General features: G+C 52.8%; 6 protein-coding genes across 6 annotated transcripts; 3 read left to right on the top strand and 3 right to left on the bottom strand.

Moving 5' to 3' along the window:
- Positions 1–788: 788 nt before the first annotated feature.
- On the top strand, positions 789–5,449 carry J4E82_007592 (uncharacterized protein; the record flags this gene model as incomplete). The annotated part of the gene is made up of 4 exons (XM_051733836.1): positions 789–824; positions 915–1,066; positions 1,445–4,384; positions 4,438–5,449. 4 exons carry the CDS (start codon positions 789–791, stop codon positions 5,447–5,449), a joined length of 4,140 nt encoding a protein of 1,379 aa, XP_051586361.1.
- Positions 5,450–5,772: 323 nt separating this feature from the next.
- On the bottom strand, positions 5,773–6,573 carry J4E82_007591 (uncharacterized protein; the record flags this gene model as incomplete). The annotated part of the gene is made up of 1 exon (XM_051733835.1): positions 5,773–6,573. One exon carries the CDS (start codon positions 6,571–6,573, stop codon positions 5,773–5,775), a length of 801 nt encoding a protein of 266 aa, XP_051586360.1.
- A 514-nt stretch (positions 6,574–7,087) lies between these two features.
- On the top strand, positions 7,088–8,584 carry J4E82_007590 (uncharacterized protein; the record flags this gene model as incomplete). Its single annotated transcript, XM_051733834.1, has 2 exons — positions 7,088–7,805; positions 7,857–8,584. The coding sequence occupies 2 exons, from the start codon at positions 7,088–7,090 to the stop codon at positions 8,582–8,584; spliced, it is 1,446 nt and encodes a 481-aa protein (XP_051586359.1).
- Positions 8,585–9,015: 431 nt separating this feature from the next.
- J4E82_007589 (uncharacterized protein) lies at positions 9,016–12,108 on the bottom strand (the record flags this gene model as incomplete). The annotated part of the gene is made up of 2 exons (XM_051733833.1): positions 9,016–12,027; positions 12,073–12,108. 2 exons carry the CDS (start codon positions 12,106–12,108, stop codon positions 9,016–9,018), a joined length of 3,048 nt encoding a protein of 1,015 aa, XP_051586358.1.
- Positions 12,109–13,870: 1,762 nt separating this feature from the next.
- On the top strand, positions 13,871–14,904 carry J4E82_007588 (uncharacterized protein; the record flags this gene model as incomplete). Its single annotated transcript, XM_051733832.1, has 2 exons — positions 13,871–14,703; positions 14,763–14,904. 2 exons carry the CDS (start codon positions 13,871–13,873, stop codon positions 14,902–14,904), a joined length of 975 nt encoding a protein of 324 aa, XP_051586357.1.
- A 209-nt stretch (positions 14,905–15,113) lies between these two features.
- On the bottom strand, positions 15,114–21,545 carry J4E82_007587 (uncharacterized protein; the record flags this gene model as incomplete). The annotated part of the gene is made up of 1 exon (XM_051733831.1): positions 15,114–21,545. One exon carries the CDS (start codon positions 21,543–21,545, stop codon positions 15,114–15,116), a length of 6,432 nt encoding a protein of 2,143 aa, XP_051586356.1.
- Between the last annotated feature and the right edge of the window lie 4,324 nt (positions 21,546–25,869).

Raw genomic sequence — 25,869 nt, 5'->3', positions numbered from 1 at the left:
GTTCTGCAGATCCCGCATAACGTCGAATGATCGCTCCAGCGTGGTCGCGAGCAGTCAAGGTGAAAGCGGCCCTTGTAAGATCTGCTTGGCTGGCAACGGTATTTCTGGGGTACGTTACCGACGAAGAACGGGTGCTATTTTTGGCGGAACGCGATGGTCCGATCGCAACAGGTAAGACGTCTGTAAAACGTCAACTTGCTCTTCTGCTATGACCACCAACTTGCATAAGTCGAAACGCGCCCGCTGTAAAGAGGACTGACCACCAGTGTGATGATGTATGATCATCGTGAATATGAGCTGACCAAGCGGGTGTTCTGCGGCGCCGCTGCGTGTGGTCGTCGTGGTGCGTGCCCAAGGTATCCATCCAGGCAGTGCACGAGTTCATGCGAAGCAGCTCCTACACTCCGTGACTTTCCCATGCATCAAGTTCAAAAAGCAAAAGGCTAGCAACAGGTGGGGTCGCCAACACTTCTGATTCACGCGTATAGGTTGTTGTAAGCGAAGACGATTCAGATCCTATGAAACGTGATCAGGCCTCCATCTTGCGCAGGCCAACTCGAACCTTCAGCGACGGGATGGAGAGATTGCATGGAAGTGTGCATTCATGCTGATGTTGAGCTGTGTGGCGGAGCGTATCCTGCAGCGGGTCCAGACGCCTGCTAGTTAAGAAACGAGGCGTAAGGCTGAGGCACTCGTAACGACGCACCTGGTGGACGCTTGTGAACAAATTACCCAATTAGTCCGCGACACGGCCGTTCCGTTCATCTTTTGCTCGGAGGCGCACCACGATGATTGGAAGGCGTCGGGAGCGATCGAAATCTAGGGTAAATGGATAAACAGATGTGTCGGGATCTGGAATGGTAAACCAAGGCATTCAATCTCTTGCGGACTATGGATGCATGCATCCCATGTAGCTCGCTCGCACAACACACGCGACGACGAATAGCTCTGTGTCATGTCTGGTGGTGGCCGAAGTAGACCTCGGGAGAGGTTTTCGGCTGCGTGTTAGCGGACCTTGGGAGTGGTGGGTACACTCAGACAAAGAAAATGAAGGTTTCGCAGCAAAGTATGTATTGTTAATATTCCGGTAGACATCGCCAGCTGCGACGTTGTTTGTAGACGATGCGTTGTCGGCGGTCTCGTAATGTCGATGGGGTGGTAGAGCGCGAAAAAGGAATGGCGGCACTTACGAGCCACATGTGGCAAGCGCCAGTCGCGTCGCGTGTCGCGACTTCGAGAATCACGCGTAGTCCAAGCTTGCTCCAACAACGACAGTTCCCCGCCATGTATATTTGCAATTGAACGTATGCAGCCTTGCACAATTAGTCCTGTCTTTCTACGTACATTGTCATTTCTTGTAATACGCGCTTAACACGATCCCACACACCGGAATCTAGATCTTCTCCCGAGTAACGTCAACGAAGACCTTACGCGACCTCTGCAGAAAGCAACCACCACGTATCGAGACGCCATATTCGCGAACGGTAAACCAGGGCTTCTATCGATATAGATTCTATCCAGTCCTGTCACCACTAGCCATGACATCAGCACAAACCTCGCCAACACGCGCGACAGACGCGTCGGCAAAGCCTCGACCAAAGCTGCTAGCAGCTCTACGCAAACCTGCCGCAGATTCTTCAGAGAGCGAAGCTGAATCAGAAAATGAAGTGTCCGGATCTGAAGATGATGCGACCCCCATAATCAGCGCAAAGCCAGCTACAACAGCACGCCCTCAACCGGATATAGAGCGAACTAATGAGGAAGACGAGAGCGATGGGGAAGACGCATACGAACTTATGAAGAAACGACTAGCTGCCAATAAGAACTCATCATCAAAATCGGCAGCTCCACAAGAAGCACAACAGGAAACGCCAATTCTTGCTACAATTGAAAGTAGCGAAGATGAGGACGCGATGCCTGTACGAGCGAACATCCGCAAACCAGCCACAATCCGGACGAAGACAGCAAGCCCTCGAGCATCTGCATCACCAACCGTACGATCACGACGATCATCGCCGGGGCTTTTTGTCACGCCAGACCCTTCGCCAGCGAAGAAGCCATCGCGACGATCACCGAATGCTGGTTCGGAGTCAGACGAATCTTCGCATCCCCTGCACAATGCCGATCTGCAAGAGCGAGTGCGACGGATTCGAGAGGAAAGACTGGCGAAGCAACAGGAGGAGGAAGCACAACAAACCAAGCCCAAGAAGATTGCACGGCGGCCAGCAGATCATGGTTCAGGCACCGAGTCAGATGGTGAGGGGGGTAGGCGGCTCACACAACATGCTAAGCCAACTCGCAGGGCTGGTAAAAAGGCTATGGAGGCAATGGCGCGGGATCAGCAGCGCATAAGCCGTAATATGCAGCTTACCCACCAAGCCAAGACGAAGAAGCGCTTCACGACACAGGATCTGTTCAAGAAGTTCAACTATCAAGCGCCCGGCGCCGAAGTGGTAACCCTCCCCACACCAGAACCCAGCTCAGCATTGGCATCCTCTGACGCAGAGGCGAACCAGATACATGACACGCCGCCAACAAGTCCACCCAGACAACATGCCCCCAACGAGAAGGATGTTCCACTGGATCAACAGATTTCTATCACAGTGGCCGACAGCAAGGCACAATCACCCGGGTCCGTCAAGCTCGATAAGGGTAAAGGACGAGCACCTGAGTTTCAACATCTGCCAGTGCATCCTTGGATGAAACAGACCGAGCCGGTGACTGTGGGCAAAGCTGTGGTAGAGACTCAGAAGGCTACGGACAATGGCATGGTGGAACTCTCTGATTCGGATGATGATCTGCAGGTAGAAAAGCCCAAGAGTAGATTCCCTGTCTTTGATCGATTGCCTACGAAGAAGGACCACGAGGCCGGATCGCTTGTACATCTTCGTGCTCTCGCTCAATTGGTGAAATCACCACCGAAGAGCAAGAAGGGACAGAAGATAGTGACTCGTCTTGAGATGGAGTTTTCACTGGCCCAGAAGGCTCGCCAACAAACAGCAAAAGCCAAAGAGGAGAGGATAGCCGATCTGATCAGGCGAGGCCATAACCCCGAGACTGAAGAGGAGAGGGAGAAACGCCAGGAAGAAATCGACGACATGGTGGCAATGCTCGAGAAGCAAAGGCAAGAGGACCTCGAGCTAGCCAAGATGGAGAGAAAGGAGGCAAAGAAGAACGGCGAGACCATCGATGATCTCCCATCCAGTGACGAGGATGATGGCGACTACGTTGGCAGTGACGAGGAAGATGCCAACCCGGGGGAGAACGATGACCAGGAAGATGCTGAACTCGTTCTCTCAGGCTCCGAAGATGAGGGCGAAGATGAAGCATGCAACCCAGATGATGCGGATGCTCTCATCGATGGAATGGCTGACGAAGACGACGAGCCAGCGGAGAAGGTACAAGCCCAACAAGACGACGATGCCGATATGGATATGGATGACGACGATGCGGTTGCGCCAGTCCGCAGACAAATGGTGAATCGTGCTCGCAATCGAGTCATCGATGATGACGATGAGGATGGCGATGCTGTGGCGCCTAGGCCTGCCACGCCCACTCAACCAGCAACTCAAAACGACGCAATGGCCGCTTTTGGTTTCGGCAACGCCAACGCCGGAATAGGGCTCACACAGATGTTTGCAGGCACCATGGCCGAGTTGGAGTCTGACTCACAACCTGCTACCGCCGTTAACACTGAGCAAGATTCTCTGGACTTCCTACGGAACCTGCCTGATACTCAACCTGGCGTAAACTTTAGTCAAGCTTCAGAATTTCTGGTTCCCAACAGTCAATCTCTGGCGTTTCCACAAAAGAACACACAGGCTGGTGACGAGTCTCAGTTCAGCATGGGGATAGGCCAAGTAGTCAATACATCCCCACAGTTCTCGCGAACGCAGGTCGAAGACTTCGAGCCTACCCAGGATGCAGGCTTCTCCTTCTCTCGGTCGCCAGCAGGCCTTGTCCTGCCCCCATCCACAGTCGATACCGTCATGATGCCCGTTGCTGAATCGCCGATCAAGCAAAAGGGCAAGCTCCAGCGTGGACGACGAGAGGCAGCTGTTGAGCTCTCTGACGTTGAAGACGACCTAGTCGATGCTGAGGAAGAGAGCGAGGACGACATCCAACGCCCTCCTAAGCATAGCAAGAATGCTTTCAAGAAGATGCAACAAGAAGCCAAGAAGGCGAAGGCGGTCGAAGAGTTCAATAAGAAGAAGAGTATGGCAAGGGAAGCTGTCATGGAACAAGCCGAGGAGTCTGAAGATGAGTATGCTGGACTTGGAGGAGCCAGTGACGATGAAGAGGGCGAGGAAGACGAAGACCTCAAGGATATGATCGACCACAACGATGTCAAGGTTGACGAGCGCCAGATTGCCGCTTTCTACGCGTAAGTTCAGCTTCCATCTTCACATATACATTCATGATACTAACATAGATCAGTGACAAGACGAAGAAGGACGACGAGAAGCAACTCGCCGAGCTCTACAAGAAGATGCAGAGGAAGGGCGGTCTGCGCAGGGCTGGCGGCTATGATGGCATCGACATGTCCGATTCTGAAGACGAGGCCGAGTTGCGCCAGCGAAAGAAGCGCGCTGCATTCCAAAAGCAGACTCACGCCTTGTTGCAAGACCAGAAAGTCAAGGCACTCGCTGACGACGACAAGAAGAAGGCATTCTTCAACACACTAGCTGATTTTGCCGACGAGGGCGAGTACGACTACCTCAACATGCCCGAGAAAGAGTTGGACACGAACGACTCGCAGTCTCAAGAGAATGTCCAAGGTGACGACATAGCCATTCCAGATTCACAGGCCCAGTCTCAAAACCTGTCAACGCCAAACAGTCCACTCAAGCGCAAGTCTCAAGACTCGCAAAAGGAGAACCGACCACCTCCGCACATGCGCCGTACAGCCGCATCCGACAGCCTCGCCCGCAAGCCTCTGACTGCGGATGATGTCAGAGACTCTATCTCGGAGCTCATTGAAGACCCACGCGTCGTGATACCAGACTCACAGCTCTCTGACGCCGAAGATGACCAAGAAGCTGCCTTTGTCCCAGCGTCGCGGAAACCCATCATCGACCGTCTGACTCTGAGTCGGCAATCTACAGTCGACGAATCTGTAGGCGGAGACTCCAATGTAGCCTTCCATGCTGTATCTCGCTCTGCTGCAACGCCAGGATTCCGCGTTCCTTCGCTCATACGTCAGGCGACTAGTAATCTGTCTGTCAGCAGCGAACGGTCAGCAAGCAACAGTACTCCGAAAGAGAGTGCTGTGCGGAGAGGTGGTACTGGAAGGAGTAACATTCACGCTCAGGCACGAGAGGCAGAGCGAAGAGCGTTGCTGGAGAAGAAGGAGGGGAAGAGGAAGGAAGCACTCCGGAAGAAGGTGGAAGGTGGAAGGAAACAGGGCATGAGGAGTGTACTTAGCGATCTTAGCGGTGGGTTTGAGTGATGCACGCTTAACGTTTTGGGTCTTGGACAACTGGTAGCATATACTCACATGGTGTTGGCGTCATTTAGTTACGTGCTGCACACAAGCACCATTACATTATAGTTTCCATTTATGCATTTTTTTCATTCTTATCCATTTCTGCTTTTACTGCTTGGTACAATGAATTTCTGCGCAGAAAGACAAGGAACATCAATACCCGCTTGACCCTAGTAAAAGAGGGTACTTGATAATGAGGTCGACGTGCGATCCTCGATTCAGTACCCATACTTATGTGTCCAATATGTTACAGTATTTACATATTTCGTCTCATTCATCACATCACACTACACACGTTCACTCACCCAAATGGCTCCTCTACAGCCTCCTCTTATAACTTCAGTAAGCAAGTCATATGGCTTCGCTTCCTTGGCATCATTCTCTACTGCATGATCCAGGTGCTCCAGCTCCTCATCTCGTATCCTCCTTAGCTCAACTACCAACTTGTCCAGCTCTGGGCCCAGACTTTCGCCCCGCGCCTCGCACTTGTTTGCCCAGTCCAGCAGCACTCGCACCTGCTCGTTGTAGTGGGTACCAATCTCTGTCTCGACAGCCTCGGTACAGGCCATGGCTGCCTCACGACCCATGACAGCAGTCGACCAGCCAAGCATGGTGGCCGCAGCGGTCCATATTGGTGTCATTGCAGTGGGCCGTATGCGGTGCTTGGAGATGACCTCATTGAAGAACTTGTAGTGGCCTGCCTCCTGGTCGTACATGTGCTTCATAAGCGGTCGCAAGTGCGGGTGTGACCGTGTGATGACGGGCGATTGGGCAGCGTATATCAGGATGGCGGCGAGTTCACCCGTCTGGTTCACTCTCAATGCAGAGGAAAGGAACTCTTGCTGCTCTTGCGTGAGCGGCCGTATTGGCTTGCCATTTTTCTGTGTTTGCAGCGAGGGCCGTGATTGCGGAGATTCAGACTGTGGAGGTGGTGGTTGTGGTGCTGATACGGTACTGGAGAGGCGTGACGTTTGGCGTGGTGCACGGCTTGTGGTACTTGGGGCGAGGAATTCGAGCACAGGGTGTTGGAGCCCGCGGCGGACTGCACTGTGAGATACGGTCCGCGGTGAAAGCAGGACGGAAGACATGTTGGACGTCTGGCTATTGTACAATAAAAGTGAAAGGAAAATGCGATTGTTCCTGGGCCGAGCAGGCGCAACAATAGTCTGCTGAGGTATGATGCGCTCACTGCATGCACGCTAACCAGGCCCACTTTTCAACGCGTATGGCCCAAGCGCAACGAGCGTTTCCCCGACCTTTGGACTTCCCACGTTCTTCTTTCATCCTCTTTCCCCCTAACCACGCCCGAATCCGCTCGCAGTCCCCCCAGCGACACCGTTTTCGCCTCCATCATCGCCTTTACGACCCGGGATTTATCGCGAAATCCTCGCGAGCCGCCTTCACAATGTCAGATATCGACGATGAGCTCTTCGCCCTCGCTGGCGGTGACGAAGATGCAGACGTCGAAGAAGGCGAGGCGTGAGTACCCTCTCTCACCTGTCACCCTCCTCCACTGCCTCTGCCTCGCGACTTTCCATCGCTTCCAATGCTCTGGGCCCTGCACCCAACTCTCTACCGACCACCTCAACCCCTTACCGCACCATGGCGCTGACTCCACGTAGCTCGTCGCCCGCCGCCTCATCGCCAAACTCGCTAGGATCCGACGCCATGGACGAGTCGGATTCAGACCGCGACGATGACGTACCAGAGCGCGCTGCAGATGTTCCCTACCCCCTAGAGGGCAAGTACATCGACGAGGCAGACAAGCGCCACATCCTGGGCTTGTCACAACTGGACCGTGAAGAGATTCTGGGCCAACGCGCCGAGGAGATGAGCAGCGCCAACTTCAAGGCCGAGCTCGCCAGGCGCGCAGCAAATGTCCAGAACGACCGGAAGCGCAAGGCTAGTTCCGAAGACGCCGACGAGCGTAAGAGCAGTCGTCCAAAGGTACAGCCGCGGAAGAACGAGAAGCTCGAGGCATACAAGCGTGAGCGTGAGCAGCGCGGTCAGCAGCGGCAACGGAACGACGACCGACGCAGTGGCCGCAGGCGGTCCAGCTCTGCCGATCGAGACGGTGGCTCAGACGTCGATGCTGATGGTGAGAGCGACGTCGAGTGGGACGACCGCGTGCCAGAAAAGGCCCGCGAAGAGGTGCCTGCCACCCTTCGTGATTTCGAGTCCGTTCGTGTTGGTCGAGGATTCTTCTCAGAAGTCTGTTTCCACCCAGGTTTCGAAGAGGCCATGACTGGCGCATTTGGACGTGTTGGTGTGGGCCAGGATGCTCAACGCAGGACCCTGTACAAGATGGCGCAAATCAAGGGTAAGGAGAACGACACCTACATCGCGCATCATGCTAACATGTTGTTTTTAGGTTTCTCAGCTGGCAAACCCTACGTTTTCGAAGGAAAAGACGGCAAGCGCGTCGCGACGGACCAATACGTCATCGCCCAACACGGCTCCGTGAAGAAGGACTACCAGTTCCAATTCTTGTCGAACCAGCGCTTCAGCGAAAGCGACCTCGACGCATACCGCCAATCTCTTATAGAGGCCAACGCCAAGGTTCCCACACAATCCTTCCTCCAAAGGAAATACGACGACCTCAAGGCTCTGCAGAACCACCACTGGACCGATGCCGACATCAGCGCACGTATCGCCAAGTCGAAGAAGTACGCACATCTCCTTAACCGCTCCAACTCGGATGCCCAGCCCAAGATTGCGACACAGTCAGAAACAGCGGCCGCACGTATCGCCGAGTTGAACCGCAAGAACCGCATCCTAGAAGCTGAGCGTGTCCGCAAAGCACAACTTGACCAACAGCGTCAGAAGAAGATGGAGCAGAAGAAGGAGATGGCCCGGCGGAAAGCAGAAGAAGAGGCCAGGAAGGCACAAGAAGAGGAGGCGGCCAGGAAGAACAACAACCTGGACGTCGATGCGCTGTTTGACGGCGACGCTTCGAGCCGAGCAAGCACACCGAACCCACAACAACAACCGCAAGGCAAGAAGAAGACCGAGCGGAAAGGACTACCGACATTTAGAAAACCCAAGATGGATGACGATATCATTGCTAACATGGACATTGGCATGGATATTGAGATTTGAGCAGGCCACCAAGCAATTTGACCTGGACTGGCTTGGCATTGATTCTTAGCTTCTCTTTTGATTCAGTCTTCCGTGTAGACCCTTAGATAAAAGTCTCTCAACTTTTGGGTATTAGCATTGCGCGGTGTTTTTCGGTGCCTGAGACTCATGGCTATCTATTAAGGGTATGAGGTCTTTCTGCCGCATTCGGCTTCCATTCTTGCCATAGTATTATATACCAAAGATTATGTTTTTGATACCATCCTATACGCTTTGTACCATGTCGCGTCAGACGATATTTGTCACATAATCTTCATCATATAACTTCGGTGCGAAAAGCCCGTCATTAATTCCAACAACATGGATTCTCTCATTCGCGCTGTCTGCGTGATGTGGTCAACGTCGCTCACTATCTAACACCAAAAATGTCGCTAAAAAAACAACTCTCTACACTAGGTCTCAAAAACTTCCTGGATATTACCCCAGTCGCCGCGTTCCCTGCACTCCCAGTACCCATCCTTCCCACCCTTGAGTCTCCAAACTTCTTCATCGCCCAACGCCGCAGCTTCCACGGCCCCGACCTTGGTAAACCAACGTGGTTTCCATTCGTCACCATGTTCTTCCATGACCCTTCTTCGACTGCGCTGTCTCTCCTCAAGTCGCGCTTTCAGTGCTTCGGCTTTGTCCACGTCGCCGTCTTCGAGGGCGCGCTGATCGGGTCGGAGGCGGGAATCCGTGGGAGCCATGTGGTCTTGTTCGATGGCCGTGACTTGGTTGAGGGCAGCGGCGAAAGTGGTCAGACCGTAGTGCTTCTCAGCTTTGTCGACAAGGTCGCCTACTTTCCAAATGGTCTTGCCGGTGGGTTGGCCATTGGATGTGAGTTGGAGGTCGGTCGTCCACTTGCCTGTTGCGCCCATGGGCAGAACGGAGCCGGTGGCGTCGAAGACTTGGACGGAGACTTCTTCTGAGCGGCCGGCAAACATGCCACCGGCTTTGAAGGTGCAGATGGCTTTTGCGCCCGTGGTCTCTGAGATGATGGTCATAGTGCCAGAGGGTTCGAGATACTTTTCGCCGGCAATGACGTTACGTAGGTAAGAGGTTGCGAGAGTCCAGGAGTAGTGTTCGCCTGAACCGTGGAGAAAGATGCGCACACGACCTTCGGTGTTGATCTCTGCACTCTTACCCCAAAACTTTTGCATCGGTGTTGGTGATTGCACAAACGTCCATTCTGCAGCTTCGGCTTGACATGCCATGCGGACGGGACGGTGGACAACCTTCTCTGCGAAGAAACGGAAACCCTTGTCTTCGCGGACAAGTTCGTAGGTCTCGCCGAGCATGGGATTGAACGGCTTACGAATAGCACGATCCTTGACACGAGCGTTGCTAAATGCTGATATGGCGAATGCGGCCATGTAGACGAGGCGCTCACCGTTGTCTGGCGTGGCAGTCACTGCAGCGTCGAGCAGCTCGCTGTACTCCAGCTGCTCTGCCAGTCGTTGCAGTGCAGATGTAGGCTCGTTAGCTGATACCGGCATCGCGATAGTTGACAAATCTTTGCCGACATTCTTCCTGAAGAATGCGATAAGACTTGGAGGCTGGACCTTTGGAGCTGGAACCGTGCCGCGGCGCTTCACAGGTTCAAGCGGCAGTGGTGTAAGTGACTTGGGTCGTGTAGGGAAAAGCGCCGGGGTAGTTTCCCGTGACATGCGAGGTCGATCCATCATGCCAACACTGCCATTTTCTGATGACGATTCTGATTCACCATCCGAGTCGGCATCTGGCGATTGTTCGCGTTCTCGCCTATCCTCTTCGCTGTCGCGGCGGATGGTAAGGAGCTGTGACCTGTTGGCGTCGCCATCTGGTGCATCGAAGAACTCATCAACGGATTCGGCTACTGATTCAAAGCTATGACGCGACTCTACGGCCGAGAGAGGTGCAGGTGGAGGCATCCGTCGTTGTTTGCTTTCACTGATCAGTTCAGAGAACTCCTTGACGACAGAGTCCAGATCTTTTAGTAAAGCCATGCAGTTGTCGTGAACGCTTTCCTCGTGTGTATGGCTAGTGTAGCTTGAGTAGCTCATCGTGCTTGCACGACCATTACGCTTGGGCACTGCAAGACTGCCGTTTATCGACGCATTTGAGGGCAGGGGCGGTACAGGAGGAACGGCTCCAGGTGATGCGGCACCCACTTGCGCGGACACACTCCTCTTGAAGATACCACCAGACGGACTCTGAACGCCAGAACTGCTCGGCTTGCGTTTCCAAAAGGCCATCTTCTCAGGGGCTTTTTGTTCTGGGAAGTAGTCGCCTGATTCGGCTTCGGAGGGTGTTGGAGAAAGGCTATCGTTGACCTTGCCAACGCTTATGGCTGACGATGCACCATACTTGGGATCGGTATCTTGAGCCAGCCGTCGGACCGCGTCTCTTGTACCAGAAACTCTGCCCACCAAGGCTTCGACCCTTGCCCATTCGTTCTCTTCGGCCGCATTCATGACATGCCCAAGGCTTTGGAATGGACTGTCTTTGATTTGTAGTGTTGGCGAAGCCATGTTACCCCTATCTGACGCTGATCTTGATGCGCGATCAAGCGCGTTCTTCCACATCTGAAAGTCTTTCGCGTTGTTTGCCCGTAGTTGCCAGATCTCAGCGCCGGAGTCGACAGATATCTCTCGCGTGTCCTCGTTGGCACCAACAGCTGCTAACGACAAAGGTATGGCTCCACGTAATGCTGAGGAATGGTCGTTTCGGTAGTAGGAGAGGGTAGACGATGTAAAGTCCAAGGAGAAGAACCTCCTGGCATAGCCCTGGTTCTTCTTCCTCCTCTTCTTCTGCAGCACTCCGGTAAGGAATGAGCCTCCTGAAAGACTGGCTTGTTTCTGCGTATGTTGTGATCCTGGTCGCTCGGCGTAGGCTTGTGGCAGGGATTCCGAAGATTCGACGGGGCCCATAGAGGGGCTCGATTTGGGGAGGCTCGTTGTGCTCGCGCCTGCCATGGCGTGCGCATAGTGCATGTGATGGCCAGACTTGGGCGCCGCATTCGTCGGATATGTCATGAGGACGAAGGTGGCTGTCTTGGAAACAGTCTTGGAGAAGGTGTTGTCAAAGACCAATCCGTACATGCCACCCTCTCCTGCTGGCACGTCGTATGTGCCCATGGACACCAAATCGGCCTCGCATTTCCCATGCCAGTGCACCTGCTTCAGCCCAATGGCCGCCAACTTTTCTAACACCACGGTCCTATCGTTTCGTGAGGTCGAGGCTCCGCGTCCGCGCGTTGTAGGCGGCTCGAGGCTAGGGGTGCCAGGTCCGGCTTCGACAGTCGCAGAGGCTGGCAGGTTTGGAGTTGCGCCGGTGGCTGATCCGGGGTGCTTGAAGATGCCGAAGTTGATAGATTTCTTGTGGGGTTGAACGCTCCATGATATGGTATGTCCTGAGTTGACATTGACCCATCTTACAAGGTACGACTGGCTTCAATCAGCGTGGGAGCGCGACGTGGACACTGTACATACCTTGCTATGCACCTCGATGTTCTCCATTCCAGCCATGACTGGCTGTGTGCAGTAATACTACTTCCTGTATGAGGTTGTTGTGGCTGTGGATCTTGGTACCGACAATACGCGGGGCTTGGGTGCTGAATACGCAGGGCTGTTTGTATAAACGTTTGGCGGTCGAGCGAATGCAGGGATCGGGTATGACGTTGTTCCTAGCAAGCGGACATTTCGGACGTCGGATTCGTAAGGATCGGTCGGGTTTTCGGTGCCTTGTCAGCTTCACGGCGCGCTGGCAACGATGTGGTGGTGAGTCGGAATACGGATTGCTGCGAGGCCGAGTAGTCTGGTAGAGCACCGGTTCAGGGATGCAGGGCTTTCTTTTTGTTTCCCTGGATTTCTGGGCAAGACTAGCAGAGGGTTTTGCTTATAGCAGCTAAGAAAAGACGTAGCGCAGCGTGCAGAGAATGTTTCAATGCCTGGATGACATGTGTCGACGCTACAGCTGTCTGGCGGCTGGGACCATCATCGCCCAGGGTCTGCGTTGGTTAGCCTGTTCAGCCTTACGCCATCTTTCATCAGCCACTCCATTATTCTTCTACACCTCTTCCCCGTTTGAGCTACTCGACTAACCGGCTTTCTAGCCACACTGTTTCTTGTTTATCCGTCTTACCTTTCTCCCCTTTCCGTGCCATCGCAGCATGCCAAAGCAACTTCTCGGTATATGACGTCGCCCGAGGCCTGCACATGTACTGTAAATATCCTGCTCGGCCGATGCCAGTACTCCTGCTTTGCAGCTCCCGCTTCATCCGACTCTCTGATATCATGCCCTACTGCTGTGGACTATTCCAGGGCTGTTTGCTTTCTACGTCTCGTGACAGAGGCCTGCCGGCCGATGCAATGGACACCGACTCGCCGTATCCATGGTTGCTATACGAGCCATGAACGAGTACCTGCGACACCCCCACTCTTGGAAACAAATGGAGGGCCTGTTTCACTCGACGAGTCTGACCACATCGCACCATGCGTTCTTCTACACAATAATCAGGCTGCGCATTCATGTTCTGACTTCGCCCTGCAACTCAGCTCTGGGCAAACTTTTGAAAAATTGGCGTTGGGTCCGGGCTGCACAGCTTCCCAGCCTCCCAGCCACCCAGCGCGACAACAGGACTTTAGGACAAGTATACCACAACGCGTCTGCACACCCATCTCAAGGTGGCACACTGCATCGCGTACTCTTCACTTTATGCCCAAGCCGTTTAGGGCTAACAGGACTGTGCTATTAACACTGTCACAAACAATCGCACCGCCTGCAGCACCCCCTCTACGCCACAACTTCCACCAAACACCTCGAACCATGCAAGTCCTGGCATCATTATAGATCTTGTTTCAGATCGACGAACGTAGGTACGAATTCCTCAATGTCGAGGCTAACTCGCGTTGATGATGATGCAAATCATCCCGCTATACCCATTCCAACACGGAGCATCATGCCTTCGGACTCTATTCCGGACAAGCATTTCTACGCGTACTACTCACGCGCAACCCTCTTAGTGCATTAGAAACGTCTTTCCAGAATTCTTCCGCGAGCGATTCAGTGTAGTTTGCCCTCTATTTCCAATATGTGGGGTATTTGCATACAACGAGTAATTTCATCTAATTTACCTCGTTCGCACCTGTAGATCGTCTGTTCCGGAGACCCGGATTAGTTTGGTACTGGTATAATACTGTTGGCATCATACTTAACGGGCCGCTCCTCTTCAGAACTCATCTCTTGGCTACTTGCATTCTGTGTTACTGCTAGGACTCTCATAACAACATGGTCAAATCAACTGCTCTTGCGCTGTCTCTCGCCACTACCGGCCTCGCTGCCCCGTACTCAAACGGCTCATCATGGTCTGGCTGGAAGAATGTCAAACAACTCTTCGTCTTCGGTGATTCCTATACGCAAACCGGCTTTGACGTGAAAGGAACACAACCCAGCGCCTCAAACCCGTTCGGCAACCCTGCGTACCCCGGCTACACGTCCTCCAACGGACCCAACTGGGTTGGTTTCCTCTCTACAACCTACAATGCCAGCGACCTTCTTACCTACAACATGGCCTATGGAGGCGCCACTGTTGACTCCGACCTCGTAACACCATACGCTCCCACAGTCATCAGCATGAAGAACCAAGTCCGCACCGAATTCCTTCCCACATATGGTGCACATCCGGACACCGCACCCTGGTCATCCGCGTCGTCCCTCTTCGCCTTCTTCATCGGCATCAACGACGTAGGAAACAGCTGGTGGCTCAACAACGCCACGCTCTACGACACCATCTTCTCTGTATATGGCAGCCTCCTCGAAGACGTATACGCAACCGGTGCCCGCAACTTCTTGTTCCTGAGCGTGCCGCCTGTTAACCTTGCGCCAATGACGCTAAACCAAGATGACGGTGGTTACGCAAAGGAGAACGAGGGCAAGGTTATCCTGGACTGGAACAAGAGGCTCAGTGAGATGGTGAACGCGTTCCAGGCGAACCATACTGGAACCACTGCCTTCGTACATGATACCTGGGGTCTGTTCAATGCCGTCATTGAGAACCCCGCTAGTTATGAGCAGACCGCCGGATTGAAGAATGTCACTGACTACTGCGCGGCGTACATGAAGTAAGTTGTTCCTGGTGATGTGGATGCAGACGAAATGGGTAGCGCTAACAAAGTTGCAGTGGAACACCGGATTGGTACACCAAGAACGACACTTGCGAGTACCCAGTCAACGAGTACTTGTGGCTCAATGAGCTACATCCTACTTTCCCTATTCACAACGCCACTGCAGCTTCAATCGCAGAGTTGTTGAGCAAAGAGTAAAGGAAAAAGAAGAAAGCGAAGATTTCAAAGATTCATTGTATATATGTAAGCCTCAAACAAAGGACCAAAGTGTTGATGAACGGGATAGTCAACTCAAGAACGCCATAACATTACTATTACCAACTAAATAACTGAGCGTGAAACCAGAACTTTTCAAAAAATTGATCAAAACCTGCTCACGAGAACAGGAAACGAAACAAACCCCTCACTTAATTAATCCTCTTGTTGTGCAACATGGCATTTCCGTTGACCATGGCAGTGTGCTGACCCTGTCCGTGTCCGTGACCGATAGAGACCAGCTCATCGCTTCCCAGACTCCAGTCCGCAATACCCTTGAAGCCACCCTCCTGGCTCTCAGCCTTGCCAGCACCAAATGCCTTCGCATCCCACTTCTCCGTACCCTCGACACCCTTCCACTTGCCCTCTGAGCCGAACACGCGGAACAGCTGGGCGTTGAGGTGCTCGTACTCGTCGTAAGACTTGGGCCAACCACCGTAGCGCTGGTACGCAAGCTTGAGGAGATGAAGGTGCTTGAGCGCTGTCGCCGATTTGTCGAGCGTGTTGGAGTCAACAGCAGCTGAGGGTGGCGAGTTGGGCGCGTTGTTAACGTTGACACCTTCGCGAGCGAGGAGCTCGGCGGTGGTGTCGTCATCGTCATCGTCATCCTCGTCCTCGTTGGCGGAATTGGCTGGGTCGTTGACGAGGACGCGGAGGATATCCTCGTGAATGCCAATGGCCTTCTTGAAGTAGTCCGCGGCGAGGCCAGCGGTCTTTTCGCCCTTGGCGGCTTGCGCTTGGTACTTGTTGCCAGTCGATGTGTAGAGCTGGGCGAGGAGCTCGTACGTCTCGATGGTGACTGGAGCGCGGGGACCGTGGGCTCGGCGCATGTTGTAGGCAATGTCTTCTGCGAGACGGATGGCCTTGACCTCCTCGTTGGCAAGGTAGCGAGTGCAAATGAGGCGGCGGCCAAGGTTGAGGAGCACCTCGGCGGGCCATGATCTTTGCGCATCGCGTGTCTGCCAGAGAGTTGTGAGGAGCCACTCGAGACTCTCGTAGTCTTCCTGTTCGCCCAGGAGGACCGAAAGGTGGCTCAGCTCGTACAACTGGACCTGAGCAAAGTTGATCTTGAGGTTCCTGCAAATCTCGAAAATCTTCTTGACAATACGGTTGGAGAGAACCAGCATCTTCTTGCGAAGAGTAGGGTCGGGGCACTTCTCGCCATCGCGACCGACAAGCAGCGAGGCAAGTTTGAAGCCCATGCTGATAGCACGAGGGCCGTTGTAGCCGTCATGCTTGCTGGCGTAGAGGAAGCCAAGGTTGGCAATGTCGTATGCCTCGTGGAACATCTTCGCCTTGGTACATTTGGCCACGCTCTCATTGGAGGACAGGATAACGGCACGGTTAAAGTTCTTATTTCTGCCGTTACCCAGATGGTCAAGGATGCCAATGATGAAGATGCGTGGCGACTCCTTGCTGAAGTCCTTCAAGTCCTGTGCGTCACGCTTGACAAAGAGACCAACTGCTTGCTCCTCGACAACTGCAATCATGTCCTTCTGATCGTTGCGGCGCAGGAAGTAACGGAGAGGAGCGGCAGCCAGCAGGATGTTGGTAAGGCTCTCGTTGTTGTCGAGAGTCTGGTGGAACTGCACCCAGTAGATGTACTCCATGGTCAAATCAGCGTAGATCTCCGAGAAGCTGATGCTGAGATCTTTACGAAGGTTGTACTGGAGAGATGCAAGGAAGGCGATAGCCGTACGGCTGCTCTTCGTCAGGTCAAATGACCACTTGGATGCGTTGCGAGCGTCCTTGGCGCAGATTTGACGGTGTAGCTCGTGAACCATCGCATGCGCAGTGCTGACCTGTTCAATAGCCTGGAATGTCGCAGCGATAGACCTGGCGGACTCGATCTGCTTCTGCGAGGAGGTCTCCTTTGAAATAATCTCGGAGACAGTCCTTGAGATCTGTTTAACCGCAACATCTGACTTCTGCTGGCGCGAGTATAGAGACGAGAGCTCCCTCAAACTTGTGAGCGAAGATTCGTGGCTGTATCCATTCTCGCGCGTGGATTGCTCGAACTGCGACTCGGACATACTCAAAGCACGCTGCACGGTCTCGGCCTTCATGCTGCTGGAAGAAGAAGAGTGCATCTGCTTGGAGTAGAGAGATGACAGTGCATGCTTGATCTCCGAGATGCTGGTAGTGGTTGTGACCTGCTTACCCGACTGCGAGACCGCCTCGTAGAGCGAGATGGCCTCCGACATATGCTGCTCGCTGCTCTGAGCTACCTGTGCGAGCGCAAGGGTTGCGCTGACAGCGATGGTCGACTCAGCACCAAAGACGGCAATGGAAGTCTCGCGGTACTCCTTGGTCACCTTGTAGAGTTCAGACCAATTGGCCTTGGTCTCCTCCAGGCACTGGTAGTATCGCTCGTATAGCGTCTCAACAAATTTGACGTCGGTGAAGACCTTGTGCTGCTTGGTCTGGCGAACGAAAGTGTTCCAGAGCACTCTATAGAAGGTTACGGCTTCTGCGTACCTGCGGTCTTCCCAGTAGGTGACTGTGACAACGAGCATAGCATCCAGCGCATCCTTGTGGCAGACGTCTGAGTCCTTGTTGAGAGCCGTGAGGATCTGCAGGTAGTAGTCCAGCCAGTAGCCATGGTTGCGAGGGTGGCTGCGGCATCTCTGAGCGAGGATGTACAGGGTTTGAATGGTGTGCTCGTGCGTGTGGCCCAGACGGTTGCGGTAAACAACCAAGATCTCCTGGTAGGTGCTGATTGCCTTGTCTGCGTAGCCGTGCTTGTCGTAGAAGTTGATCAACAGGTTCTTCGACTTCTCGAAAATGGCCTTGTCAACGTTCTCGGTGACTAGAACAGCGCGGAAGAAGCGGCTGTAGACATCGTCAACCCTTTCAAGCTGTCGTGTCTGCAGATAGCATTCTGCGAGGCGCTCGACAAGCTCGATTGACTCCTGAGTGAACACAGTCGCCATGGTGACATCATGGATAGAGTTGGCGAGGAAAGAAGACCAAGTACGCTGCAGAGTAGCATGGATAACACTGATGGCGGCAGTGTAGTTCTTCTTCGCCATGTGTTGCACTACCAGCTTCTTGGCTAGCGCCATAGTGCTAGACTCAATAGCCTTGGAGCTCGATATGGTCGTGAAAAATACGTCTTGGTAGACAGACTCCGAAATGGTCGTCGTAGTTTCCGTTGTAGAGCTGGAGCTATTCAAACTATGCTGGACGAGCTCATTGGAAGTCTGGGAAAGTTGCTGGCTGATTTCACGCGACTCAGAGGACTCTTCGCTGCTGGACTTGCGGTAATAGGAATGGGCGAACTTGAAAATTGAGAGTGCTTGAGAGTGCGCATTCATGCTTCTCATCTCCTTGGCAACGCTTGTGAGACGTTGAACGATGCTCTTCGCAAAGGACAGATGATGGGACTCATACTGCTGCCAGACTGAGGTCAGAATAGCCACAGATTCGTTGGTACGCTTCTGACTCTTCAAGAACTGAGAATAAGAGGTGGCAATCTCAATGTTCTTCTCGTGCCATTCCACAGATTGGACAGTACGGCATTTGGATGAGACCTCCATCCAGAGCTCAACGTACATCCTTTCGACTTCAGCGAACCTCTTCATAGTGAGAAGCTTTTGGATCTGGATCAACATGGCGTTGATAGTAGAGATGGTGAGAATCTCGACGTGCTCTTCATCGTCTTGGTCAACTTCGAAAGAGAAGTCATCGTAGATCTCAATCTCACGATCGCCTGTGCCCTTTCCAAGAGTCACTTGGAGATGATCATGGATATCATGGGCTTGATGTGAGTCTCGGCCATAAAGCTGGATGGTGGCATCCTGAATGAGGCGGTAGATTTCAATGGAGCGTTCCTGTTCGTTGATGGACTCGTAAAGCTGGGCCAGAACCTTGCGAGTCTCGATGACTAGCTCGGAGGTGCTGCCGTATTGACGCTCGTAGGTGGTAATCAACACCTTCAAGATTTCCTCACGGCGTGTCATAATCTCAGTCCTAGTGGTCGTTGTCTGAGTCTCTGTGATCTTCAAGAACTGGCTTGCGCAATCCAAGGTCAAGGGATGCATATCCGACAAGACCTTACGACTAACGATAGTACACAGGTAGAGATACTTCGTGGCCTCTGTGACGTTCGAGATGAGTAGATAGCTTGAGACAATTGACAGGTATGTCTGGAGAAGACCAGGGTGGTTCTCTGGGAGCATGTTCCTGCGAAGGATGCTAACAAGCCTCTGTAACTCCAGAGCCTCAGGGATAGGCAATTGAGTATCCCAGCAGTAAGACTCCAGAATGGGGAACATGGTGCTTTCGGGGAACACCTTCTGGAGTTCGCCGGTGGGCTTGAACTCGCCAGACGACTTAGGAGCCAGAGGAGACTGCTGGAGATGCAGAACCCAGTATCGCACTGCGTACTCGAGGAAAGGATGCTTCCTGAACAATCTGTCGGGGGTTGAAGGATCAAATGTGTCGAAAGTCGGTTCGGCAGTGTGGTCCTTCAAAGTATGCTTGGAGTAAGCAAGTACTCTAAGAAGCATGTCCGTCTCGCTGTCCTTCAGAGGGATAGGAATCTTTCCATTGGCTGAGAAGTCATGCAGAGTGGAGTGAATGACGGGGTGCTTGAAGCGGACTATGCGTTGATGCAGAGTGAACAATGGTGCGAGCGTCTTGAAGATCTCGTTCGTGTTCACACCCTTTTCCGATACAGTGCCGCGTTGTACGTCGACTGAGAACAGGGTCTGAATCTCGTCGATGGTCAGAGGTCGCTCAGCGGCCAAAACCCACGATAGCAATGTCTTTGCGTCGTTGGTCGGGTTTAGAGTAGTGAAGAGCTTGAGAATCAAGTCCTGGACAGACAAAGACGGCTTGGAAGATTCAAAGCCCTCCAGTGTCTTCATCAAGGCATCTGGTGACTTCTGGGTATTCAGCAACTCACAAGTCAATGTGATGTGTAGGAATGACCCGTTCGCCATGCTGATGATACGGTCCAAGATTTGTTCCTGTTCGAAAGGACGCTGACCATGGAAGTGGTGGTTGTGAATCAAAGCCCGTAGTGCGACAGCGTGAAGATCGTCACGAACATCTTCTTTGATAATCTGATGCTGGATCCCCTTGGCCGAAGACGGCAGCTTCATAGAAGAAGACAATGTGATCAGCCTTACACCCTTGCCTTGCTGAGTGACCTTAGCCAGCCTCTCAAGCAGGTCAGCAGGGCTGACAACGCCAGCAGCTTGAATAGAGGCACTGTTAGAGGCAGCGATCTCGTCGAGACCGTCGACAATCATCACCAACTCGTTGCCACCACTAACAGGGTTCTTGAGAGCTTCGCCAAGCGCATGCCATAAGCATTCCTCGTAGGCCTTGAGATCATCGGAGCTTCTGCAATGGTGGTAGGCGTCGAAAAGAGCCTTGTAGATGCCCATGTTGCCAATGCGAAGATTGAGAAGTTGGAACAACAAGGACTTCACCACTGCTAACGATGTAGCAGCAGTCGGAATGTCGGGAGACAACGAGCAGAAAAGCGTGTCGTATTGCTTCTTGCTCATGGGCCGTTGCAATCGCTCAACGATCGATCCAGCAAGTGTCGTCTTTCCAGCACCTGACTGACCAGTGACAAGGAAGACGCGGTTGTCGCTCTGGAAGAATCTAGTCATGTGCTTGAGGAACCAGAGACAAGTAAACTCCGCTTGGTTGTCTACGTAAGTCTCGTGATCTCTGGTGATTGCAGCAATCACACGGTCTTGCGAAGATAGCCATCGGCTCAGATGTTGAACATCAATGGCTTCCTCTTCCTCAAAGTGGCCCTTCTCAATCTGAGATTGCCAGATCAATTCAACGACATTGCTCTGACGGGTACGGAAGGTCTCGATTGTTTCACCGAAGAGCTCGAAAATGTCAAGGGTGGTTGAACCAGGTGTCATGCCTTTGACGGTCTTGTAGAACTTGATTGCTACGTCGACCACAAGAGTAATAAGATCTGTGTACAACAAACAGATCTGTTCAGTAATTTCTGGACTCGCGTTCAACAACTCTGAACGATGCAGAACCGATTGGAATGACATGGCGAACTTGTAGAAGACGGAGAAAGCCTTGTCAAGAGCCTCAGAGTTGTGGTGGCTAAGCTCGAGAAGCAGCTGCGCATGACCATACCCGATGATGGCTGCTGAACTGCTGTCCTGGGCAAAGGGCCTCACAGCTAGCTCGAATTTGTGAAGCTGCTCAGCGAAGTATAGCGCGCGGATCAGAACTTTGTCCCAACGACTACCCTTGTGGGGGAGTGTGGTTAGACGCTCGGACCTGATCCATTCAAGAAACGCAACATAGGAGACATTGCCGATGCTCTGGTAAACGCCTGCGCCTAACTCGGCCGCACTTCTCTTCCGGAGAGAGGCTGCCGAGTCCTGGACCAATGAGGTTTGGTGGCTGTTGCTATTTCCTCGCTTGTTGTACGACATCATTGTGCTGAAGTTCCCGCTAGTTGCGCGAGAAGATGTGAATGATGGAAGACGGCCCTTTGTACGGAAGAGAGCTTGGGGCGAAGCCGGTGGTGACAACACCGCACTCGCGCCGTTTGTCTGCTGCCGACTTGAAGTGGGTCGAGTTGTTTGCATGATAGGCGTCGAAGGTTGTAGTGGTTTGATTGTATCTACGGATTCAGTGGAGACTGAGGCGCTCACTGAGGGCCGGATGGGTGATGGGGAGGGTGGATTGTATGGTTGAGAGCGGACAGGAGATGGAGAATTTGGACTGTCTGGCTGTGGAGACAATTCAAAAACAAGCTGTGTATTACGGCCTGTTGAGTTCGGTGTTGTGGGAATAACACGAGTCGGTGTAGATACAGCCGAGGTGGAAGATGCTGACGCTGAGAGTGGCAAGGAGTTCCTTATCACTGGAGCAGGTCTCACAGTAGCTTCAGGTACTGTGTGAAGTCGAAGTTCAGGTACTGCTGAGGAAGAGTAACTGATCTGTGCAGGAGATGGTCGGCCTTTGGACACTGGTAATGACGGCGGCGAAGATGAATACCTCGTAGAAGGAGGAGACGATGTTGTGTCAGTCTCAATAGATGCTAGGGAGGATGAGCGTCTATTTGTGGTTTGAGGATCTTCAGTTGCCTGGGAGCGTCTCTTTTTATGTCTCTCTAGAGGAGGGGGATCAGCACAGCGCTATGTGGGAAAAGATGGCGACTTACTGAAAATCTGTAACATGGATTGGAAGTAACATGAAGAATATGTACCGAGTAGTCCACGAGCCGTCTCTATATAATGAAATACCTTCTACAGCTACGATCGGTTGAGGTGGACCTCACAGACCACGAGCGGGGCATATGTACCTTGATAGTATAGATCAACAGCTTATCGTCATAGTGTGAGCTGGTGAATGCCCCAAAGTGTGTTAACAGCTCTTACCCGCATGAGCTAATTCAGCTGAGCCAGGATGAGCTTCATGGATAGCTCAAGACAACCCTAAGGTCGATAATGCAGGTCGGCGATCATGCATCGTAACCGAGCATGACACGTCTGGTAAGTCGTTTTTGGCATGAGTGAGTGCATTGACGCGCAAGCATGGTGCATGAGCTCCACCGTATGGAGTACGTGGGGAGGCTGCGCTTGCCTCGTAGTCGGCTACAACAAGCCAATGCGACTAAGGACTTGGACGGAGTGGGGAAGCTTGAGCTATGGTGATTAGAGTGACCTTCACATCAGTCAGCATTTGGTCAGACCAAGAGACCAATCAGCAGATCTACCACTCTCTATACGTTATTGCCGGTCTAGAAGAGCTCTTTGTTCAAGATTGGCAGCATACAGCTATCATGGCTTCCAGCGTAGTCACCAGAGCCTTGGGGGGAGTGGTCAAGATCCTCGTCCCTCACAGCTTAGTGAGATCTGCAGCTCTTCGGGGCTGTACTAGACTGTCGGAGAACAAGATTCCAGTAGAGCGGTAGTGTGTACCATGTCCACGACATGTATTCTGCAGGAGTGATACATCACATGTCTAGCGTTTCATTTTGCATGCTTGCTTTTGGACGAACAGCACAGAGCGCCATATCCGTCTCCGCTCCCGCCAGGGTGCTGTCTCCTTGCATGCTCGACGAGGCGTCGATCAAAGGAACGACCGATGAGTTCGATGTCGTTCTCAGGCAAGCCACAATAACGCACAAGCGAAGACCAGTAACCCGCTAGCTCTTTCTAATGGTGGTCGGCGACCATGTCTGCCGTAGGTCTAGAAGATCGCACGGGATGTCTCGCTAAGGTAGAAGGAGTTTAGGATAGAGGCGGGGTTGACCGAAGTCCTCTGATGTGGACCTCGTGTAGACCACAATGGGTGCTGAACTGTCGCAAAGAGGCCAGGTGGATCTGCGGGCGGAGGAACGGTCCTCCCGCTCTTGGATTAAGCGGCCCATTGAAATCGCTTTCTCGCCAACATCTGCAGGCCTTGGAGTGGATCTGCTTCTGGCATCAGCGATGGGCGGCCCGCTAAGGCAGTGTGCAGAGCTGATGGGAGCAGGGAATTAACAAGACCCACCATTCACATCGATCGCTCGCGCTGCCCGGGAATCGGTACACGAGATGCCCGGGGTCTCAGCAGAGCCACTCACCAGCCGCGGAGAGAAGCAGTCGACACGTTTATGGCTTTTGGCATTTTCCTTTTAGCCTTTTTTGTCGATGTTGGCTTCCCCGGCAAAGCTCGCTTATCGATCCGCAATGACATGGTTGGACACGTCTTTAGACGACATCAAACGACCAGACGGACATTTTGATCCAAGAGAGAAAATCCGAAAGAAAGAAAAATCTGCAGGAACATTGTAAGGCTGCTCTCGGTTGGCAATCCATTCTATTCCCGTGTGATTGTTTCGTCGGATTTGTTCTTTTTTCGCGTCCCCACGCTGCGTCATGCGAGAGCTTGGACTCTAGCCGCAGATCGTGACCTCCACCTATCTCCACTTGCAAGGCTGTCTCCATCTCCAGCCCTAGTCGCTTTAGACGATGGCGCATCCTACCAATAACCTTTTTGGCACTTTATCATCTGCAGTATTCCTTATTGGGAGCACCACGCGTCAAGCAATTGGCATCCGGCTCGAGAGACCGGGTCCAAATCACATCATCTGGATCCCCGGTGGCAGGTCGTCGCGGTCCGGACCTGCAGAGCCAATCGTTGTCCCATTCCGAAAGCCTGGATTACTCTTCAAGGAAATGTTTTGATTGATCCACGTTTGGGATCTTCGTGCTCAGGCACCCTGTAAGGCATTGGGTTTTGAGCAAGCTCAGACAACGCTTGCGAATGAGTATCCAAGTGTGGAGTCCATCGCAACATCGCGTGCTCTTAGCAAAGGCCGCATCAAACTTGGGAAGCATTCAACAATATCGGCGGTAATGCGCGTCTCCACCATCGATGATGCGCATCAGGCGTCATTGTTCGGACACTGTTCGATTGCTCACTGCCGACACTCCATATGCAGTGGATGCAGGCAATTCAATATTATTGAACAACGTGGCGCTACCCTGAGCGGTGGCGCATCCATCAGCTATCGGTGAACTCCTGACGCTTGGGACGAAATGTCACCCTGTTCCAGAGTTGCAATTATGGTTCGACCCTGTGATGGACCATACTTCCTACGAAAAACGGTACCAGTGCGCAGCTATGCCTTCAATCGGATAGTTATCAGCCCTGAAAGTTAGAAGAGATATCCGAGCGTTACCAAACGTCGCAACGTAGCTTTACAAATGTTACAACACCTGGGTGGTCCGATACAGTCCTCTAGGTGCGCATGCTTTCTTCCGACTGTACGCACGCTACTTCTCGGCTACCTACGAACGGTGGAGCGCATTGCAGAAACTCTCCGGTGAGACTGAAATGGAACTTCATTACCCTTTGAAGAAGGGGTATGACAAAATCCACCACAAACGAAGTTCACGAGACAATAGCGTTCGATCGCGCAGAATGTCACAAGTGTTGATCTTACCCAGTGCCGACTCGCTCAAGCGTGCTGCTCAGTCTCTGACACGGGAATATCCCCTACATCTGAAGTCACTGCGCAAGTACCGCGAACAGACTGCCGATCGATTTTACGGGAGCAGCCCGTCTGATCACAGTGCGCGACCCCCACTTAATCGGGTTCGCCGCACCCCCATGCGCATCATGGCTGATTGGCTTTCATCTTTTTGATTTTGAAATTGCCATGCAGCATCAGGTGGAACGGTTCGCTTCTTGTCCGAGTCTGTTATTTTGACCAGGACAACTCCACTTCATATTGGTTGCTACAAGCGAGGCAACCTTCTTTCAGCTGAACGTTCGTGGCACCGCCACGGGAAAGCGGCATGTCAGAACGTCAATCACAGCTTCTGACACGACTCGGTCTCACCGTGCCCATCACGATGAGGCTGCATGCATTCGTGCATGAAACTTACTGTGGGTTGTCCTTCTCGAGAACGACTCGCGGAACCAGAATGCCGTCATACATACGTCGTGAAAAGAGTGGTATTACCCGGTGGAGGTCAGCCTGCATGTTTACAAGAAGGCATAAATACTTGGGATTCACTCAATGGCTCTATCAATTTGAAGATTGTAATGTGAGACTTTTGAGTTCCAGCGATGCAGTGTGATGCCTGAATCTTTCGCCCAATAGAGTGCTTGCAGCAATATGTTCTACAGATCAGCTCATGTATGCCCTGTAGTGGCAGAGTGGCGCTGCGTTAGACCTCGAGTATGCTGCAGCTGTGTGGCCATCCTCCGGCTGCACGACATGATGCAGGGTGGTCTTCGTACTGTCTCTGATGGTCGAAGGTGCAGGATGTCCGCCGAAAATAAGTATTAAGCTAGCTGACCGGGATGTTGATCACCCGGGGATGTTGATCACTCACAAATCTCAGCACTCCCACACAAAACACGTGTTATCTCTCCACGTACTCAACCAAAATGGGCGACCGTGAAGCAGCT

Source organism: Alternaria postmessia (assembly GCF_024291825.1).
Source record: "Alternaria postmessia strain BMP 2775 chromosome Unknown scaffold_53, whole genome shotgun sequence".
Lineage (NCBI taxonomy): Eukaryota > Fungi > Ascomycota > Dothideomycetes > Pleosporales > Pleosporaceae > Alternaria > Alternaria postmessia.
Note: the sequence above shows the minus strand (reverse complement) of the source record. Positions and strands in the feature narration are given on the sequence as shown.